This window comes from Hyla sarda, chromosome 3, assembly GCF_029499605.1.
Source record: "Hyla sarda isolate aHylSar1 chromosome 3, aHylSar1.hap1, whole genome shotgun sequence".
Classification (NCBI taxonomy): domain Eukaryota; kingdom Metazoa; phylum Chordata; class Amphibia; order Anura; family Hylidae; genus Hyla; species Hyla sarda.
The window spans coordinates 415274116-415281104 of NC_079191.1; the positions used below are offsets into that span (position 1 = coordinate 415274116).

At 48.8% G+C, this 6989-nt stretch overlaps 1 protein-coding gene across 4 annotated transcripts in view; it reads left to right on the forward strand.

Annotated features, from left to right (window-relative positions):
- LOC130363012 (putative deoxyribonuclease tatdn3-B) overlaps positions 1 to 5607 on the forward strand; it is a 31252-nt gene extending 25645 nt beyond the window's left edge. For 2 of the 4 annotated variants that reach the window (XM_056568277.1, XM_056568274.1), the window contains 2 exons: positions 3053 to 3184; positions 5067 to 5607. In XM_056568277.1, coding sequence (XP_056424252.1) covers positions 3053 to 3184; positions 5067 to 5105 — 171 coding nt within the window. In that variant the 3' untranslated portion in view covers positions 5106 to 5607. Of the gene's footprint in view, positions 1 to 3052; positions 3213 to 5066 lie in introns of those variants that run through there. The other 2 variants (XM_056568273.1, XM_056568276.1) reach the window with 2 other exon arrangements.
- Positions 5608 to 6989: the final 1382 nt, after the last annotated feature.

Genomic DNA, 6989 nt, shown 5'->3' on the forward strand with positions numbered 1-6989 from the left:
TAACACGCACCCTCATTTTACCAAGGATATACACTGCACTGCGGGGCGCAATGACGAGTGACGTCAGTGCGCCGTGCAGCGCATAGCAACGACGCAGGGGACGCACACCGGAGGCCTGAAGCAGCGCGGACCCGACCCCGGCAACAGGTAATTATACAACCAGGGATGGGGAGAGGCAACGAGAATCATTATTTCCTTTGATTTTCTGTATTGTTTTTAGTCTTCCAGAAATCCAAAAATCTCAAAGTCACTATTTAGTCCATGTGGGGTCCCAGTGTTGAGATTAAAAATCCACTTAGCTTCTGCTCAGGACATTTATATACTCGAGTATAAGACGACCCGAATATAAGCCGAGGCCCCTAATTTCACCCCAAAATCCCAGGAAAAGTTATTGACTCGAGTATAAGCCTAGGGTGGGAAATACATCATCTCCCCTGTCATCATCCAGACCCCGTCATTAACACCCTCATCATCATCACCCTGTCATCATCCCCCCTTCATTATCACCGCCAGTCATCATCCCCTTGTCATCATCCCACACCCCCCTTCATCATCCCCTGTCATCATCCCACACCCCCCCTTCATCATCCCCTGTCATCATCCCACACCCCCTCTTCATCATCCCCTGTCATCATCCCACACCCCCTCTTCATCATCCCCTATCATCATCCCACACCCCCCCTTCATCATCCCCTGTCATCATCCCACACCCCCCCTTCATCATCCCCTGTCATCATCCCACACCCCCCCTTCATCTTCCCCTGTCATCATCCCCCCCTTCATCTTCCCCTGTCATCATCCCACACACCCCCTTCATCATCCCCTGTCATCATCCCACCCCCCCCCTTCATCATCCCCTGTCATCATCCCACCCCCCCCTTCATCATCCCCTGTCATCATCCCACACCCCCTCTTCATCATCCCCTGTCATCATCCCACACCCCTCTTCATCATCCCCTTGTCATCATCCCCTCCCCCCTTCATCATCCCCTTGTCATCATCCCCTCCCCCCTTCATCATCCCCTGTCATCATCCCACACCCCCCCTTCATCTTCCCCTGTCATCATCCCCCCCTTCATCATCCCCTGTCATCATCCCATACACCCCCTTCATCATCCCCTGTCATCATCCCACCCCCCCCTTCATCATCCCCTGTCATCATCCCACACCCCCTCTTCATCATCCCCTGTCATCATCCCACACCCCTCTTCATCATCCCCTTGTCATCATCCCCTCCCCCCTTCATCATCCCCTTGTCATCATCCCCTCCCCCCTTCATCATCCCCTTGTCATCATCCCCTCCTCCCCCTTCATCATCCCCTTGTCATCATCCCCTCCCCTTCATCATCCCCTTATCATCCCCTCCTCCCCCTTCATCATCCCCTTGTCATCATCCCCTCCCCCCCTTCATCATCCCCTTGTCATCATCCCACACCCCCCCCTTCATTATCCCCTGTCATCATCCCACACACCCCCTTCATCATCCCCTTTTCATCATCCCCTCCCCCCTTCATCATCCCCTTGTCATCATCCCCTCCCCCCTTCATCATCCCCTTGTCATCATCCTACACCCCCCTTCATCATCCTCTTGTCATCATCACCACATGTCATCAGCCATCGGCTGTCCGGGCTTGCTGGGAGTTGTAGTTTTGAAACCTCTGGAGGTCCGCAGGTTGAAGACCACTGCGGCCTTCGACATCATCCAGCCCCTCTCACCCCCTTTAGTTCTGTACTCACCTCCGCTCGGCGGGACGTTAGGGTGCGCTGGTCCGGTGCTGCAGGACTGTCCGGTGGGGAGGTCTTCCGGTGGGATAGTGGTTCTGGGCTGCCATCTTCACCAGGGGGCCTCTTCTCCGCGCTTCGGGCCCGAAATAGAGGCATTGCCTTGACGACGACGCAGAGGGATGTTGGTAATGAACGTCCCTCTGCGTCGTCGTCAAGGCAACATGACTATTCCGGGGCCGAAGATGGCAGCCCGGAACCACTATCCCACTGGACAGTCCTGCAGCACCGGACCAGCGCACTCTAACGTCCCGCCGAGCGGAGGCGAGTACAGAACTAAAGGGGGTGAGAGGGGCTGGATGATGTCGAAGGCCGCAGTGGTCTTCAACCTGCGGACCTCCAGAGGTTTCAAAACTACAACTCCCAGCAAGCCCGGACAGCCGCTAATAAGTACTGGAAGGATTAAGATTTTTTAATATAAGTAATTTACAAATCTGTTTATCTTTCTGGCACCAGTTGATTTAAAAAATAAATAAATAAAAATTCCATCGGAGTACCCCTTTAAGTGGGCACAGCCCTACTGCTGATCTTGAAAATGCAGCGGGGGCCACAGCCACCTTAAATCACTGATCTGGAGTGGCTGCAGAGACTGATGAGACGTAGAGGCGCTGAGCATTCTCCTGGGCCTGCCAGAGGACACTGCAGGGAAAAGGGGGAGTAATGATGGGGAACAGGGGGTGGGCAAGAGGGGGGGATGAAATGGCACAGGGGAGGTTCAAGTGGGGGAATAAAGGGGCACGTGGTGGATCGGGGGATGAAATGGCACAAGGGGGATTAAGAGGGGGGGGGTAAATTGAACAGGGGGTGATGAAATGGTAGAGGGAGGTAGTAGCCACATTTCTAATGGTGATACTGGTATCATGTTGTGCTTTGTAGGGCGCTCAATGCTATATGTGTACTTGGCGGTACAGTGAGGGGTGTGTCACCAAACTACGCTTGAGCTGGCGCCGGGCGCTCGTGACATCATAGCCCCGCCCCCTCGTGACATCACGCCCCGCCCCCTCAATGCAAGTCTATGGGAGGTGGCGTGACGGCCGTCACGCCACCTCCCATAGACTTGCATTGAGGGGGTGGGGTGCGACATCATGAGGGGGCTGGGCTATGATGTCACAACTCCCGGCGCCGACTCCAAAATTGGGAACAGTTTGTTCCAAACTCTGAGCAGCGGAGTACCCCTTTAAACACTTGCTTAGAGGTCCTATTCGTGGTCTGGTGTGGATGCGGAAGCAATGCCAGTACAGCTCTATATTTACACATTTTTACTTTCTAGATTAGAAATGAACCAAAGAACATAACCTACGCCGCAGAATACATCGCCTCGGTCAAAGGAATCTCATTGGAAGAAGTTATTCAAGTTACTACTAAGAACGCCGTAAGACTGTTCCCCCGACTGCTGCAAGTTGTGCGTAAATAAAAACATTATTAGTGTGTGAAGTTTTATTCAACATCGACTTCGAGTCAGTAGTTACTGGTGACACATGTAGAAAATCAGATGTGCACTGTAAGAAGTAATCTATGTTCTTGATACTTGTATAAAATGCTCAACCCCTTTAAACAGCTTATCGGCAAAGGTGTCAGACAAACAGAGAGGTGCACGTTACAGAGCAGCCTGTAGTGATGGGATGAAGAGACCCAGCACAGCAGACTCAGGGAGGAAGTGAATGCATGGTGAGTGAGGACGGGCGCAGTGCTTGCCTCGGACACGCCCCTTCCATAGCAGTGGATGTCAGAATGAGTGAGCAGCAGATCAGAGGGATTTGTGAGCCAAATATAGAAGCTAGACACAGAAAGACATGCAAAGCATCTTCATGACCTAGTGAGTAAGGCTGGGTTCACACCACGTTTTTCAAATACGGTTACCGTATACGGTTTTCCACTAAAAAACGTATGGCAAAAACCGTATGCAACCTTATACAACCGTATGACTCCAAATTAAAATGTATACGGTTTTTCCCCGTACGGTTCTATCCGTTTGCATCAGTTTTTGCCAACGGTTTTGCTATTTTGTTGGAATTAGTTTTCCAGCAATTTAATAAAGTTATTATTGTTCTATTGAAATTCCAATCTGCGCATGTGTCAACTCCAAAAACGGATTAGAAAAACCGTGTGCAACCGTATTCTGAAATTCTGTGTACGGTTCTCATAGACAACAATGTGAAAAGAACCGCATACGGTTCGCATACGGTTTTCCAACCGGAGGCAAAAACGTGGTCGACAGCGTTTTTGCCTACGGTTGAAAAATCGGCAAAACCGTATCCGAGGCAAAACTGATGCAACCGTACACAACATTTGGAATACGGTTTACAATGCATTCTCTATGCATATGGTTTTGGATACGGTCGGATACGTTTTTTTTGCGGAAAACCGTATAAGGTTACTATATTTGAAAAACGTGGTGTGAACCCAGCCTAACATACAGAAGCAGGTTTTCCGCATGTTAAACCTTGTTCTTAAAAAGCCGAATGCTGAAGCAGCTGAATTATATGTGAACACTGTAGCCTTCACAACATTATAGTGAAACACCTGTCGGAGGAGGATAAAAAGTATTCTTTTAAGCAAAAGGGGCCCTTGACTTTGAGGCATCCCCCTCCATGGTCACGGCATCAGCCATGGTATTGTTTATAAACTTTACAGCGCTATTATGGCCCTTTTACTTTGGTAGTGCTCTTAATTCTTCAGCACTATATGACAGTATTATATAGGCATGATATGTCACTATTATTGGTGCCATATTATGGTATTATTCCCCCTCCTTTTTTCCTCCTTCCAAAAAAACGGGGTTGGGTTGTGGTCCCACCAGATATGCTTTCCCACAAGCCCCCACAGGTCTTGGACCCAACCTTATAGGCTTGGGGAGGTTGTGCAAAGGCAAGTCTCCAAGTTTATAAGGAGTCTCAAACAATTGAATGTGTATGGAATCTCCTGCCACTCCAGCAACAATGCCCCCGTACTGGTGTTAGTTTACATGACAGCAGCTACGTTGTGACCTTCAATGGTGATACATGTGCTGGACAGTCCGGACGTGGATGAAGAAGAGGACTAACTAATTATTTAATTTACAGGTATCATAAATGTATAGGACCTTCCCAGGTCATGTGATCCACAATTGTGAATGTACATATGATTAAGGACCTTCCTGGGTCATGTGATGTACCCAGAGTTCACTGGGTTCAGGACTTACAGGTTTGCTGACCAATGAACTTAGTCTATTATATTATATAAAGAGCTGTAGTCTGTAAATTCTCTCTCTCTTTTTTTCCTGCTCTTATCTCCCGGATCCAAAGCCAGCACAATCAGCATATCTTCAATCTCAAATCATCTAGGCCAAAGCCTAAAGGACTAGCAGCCACTAAAGCCGTGAGTTATAAAGCTCAATCCTACAAATCCTGTGTGACTACTATTCTACTCAAATCTTATAATTAGTAGCACAGTGGCCTGCTGAAAGCTCAAGACTATTAGTCCCAGCAAAGCCTGTGAGGAACCTACATCCCGGTTACCGCAAGAGAAACTGTACAATTGTAAAGACTGTTGCATAAAGTTCAAGTAAAAGTTTCTTGTTCTCTCATAAAATCTGCTGTGGACATTCAGTTTATTATCCCTGACGTTTGTGGGCCGGTTGGCGACAGGATCTCCAATACTAAGCAAACCTTACCCTGGCGTCACGAAAAGTAAGGGTTAATACCACCAGACCCTTCATTCATCATTGCAACACCCCAGAGAGGGCAAAGCTAGGCTGATGTTGGGGCCCACTGCTCTCCAGAGGCACACTGATGCCCACCCTCACTACATAGTCTCATCACAATTGGCAGCTGCATGTCCTTAAAGGTGTTCTCCGGTGCTTAGACATCTTATCCCCTATCCAAAGGATAGGGGATAAGATGCCTGATCGCGGGAGTCCCACCGCTGGGGACCCCCGGGATCTTGCACGCGGCACCCTGTTTATAGTCAGTCCCCGAAGCGTGTTCGCTCCGGGTCTGATTATGGGCGACGGTGTGTGACATCACGCCTCCGCCCCTGTGTGATGTCACGCTCCGCCCCTCAATGCAAGCCTATGGGAGGGGGCGTGACAGCTATCCCGCTCCCTCCCGTAGGCTTGCATTGAGGGGCGAAGCGTGACGTCACACGGGGGCAGAGGCGTGATGTCACACACCGACGGCCCTATGGTCGCCGGTAATCAGACCCGGAGTGAACACGGGGACTGATTACAAATGGGGTGCCGCGTGCAAGATCCTGGGCGTCCCCAGCGGCGGGACTCCCGCGATCAGGCATCTTATCCCCTATCCTTTGGATAGGGGATAAGATGTCTAAGCACCGGAGAACCCCTTTAATGTTGTGGGTCCCCCCCTGCAGTATGTTATCATTCATGGGCCCCCACATTCCCCTGATCAGTGGTCTACAGTTTCATGTCTCCTCTTCACATCAAGGGAGGTTCTCCTATTCTCCGTGTCAGGACCATGTGCATTATTTTCAGTTTTGTTCATTGCACTTTCTCTTTTTTTGTAAGTTTTTATATTATATGATCATGTGTTTATAATGATTTCAAAATTCACTATTTGTTGCTATGTCTTTAAGAATGTTCCTCTATAATCAGTAGGAAGTTTTCTTTGTACATAGTATTGTTATATAAGGCTCATGTCTCTATTAATGTTGTGTGACTATGACTAAGGATCTGCGGTCCGAAACATGTCAGTCCTTTTTTAAGATTGTTTCACTTTTTTCTATCATGATGTTTCAATAAACATTTTTTTTTATATTTTGGACTATACCTCGTGGAGCTGGAACTTCTTTCTACGCGAAGACCATGTACATGATCCATGGTAATTGTAGCCCACCTGAGCCATAGTTACATAGTACGGTTGAAAATGACAAATGTCTGCCACACAGCTGCCTCACCCCAGTCCCTGTTCTCTATCTACTTTAGCACCGAGGTCTGTCACTGAGGGATGACCAACAGGGAGGCGAGAGCAAAAATCCACACACAGCGACAAGATGGGGGACCAGTGCAAAATATAGCAGTGCTTCCCAACCAGTGTGCCTCCAGCTGTTGCAAAACTACAACCCCCAGCATGCCCAGACAGGTCTGGTTATGGGCACACTTGGGAAGATTTATCAATGTGTCTGAGTGCAGCCACTTTACAGCCTTTTTTATTTATTAATAAAAAATTTTTGCTGTGTTTTTGGCTTATGTGTGCCAAATCATCTCAAAA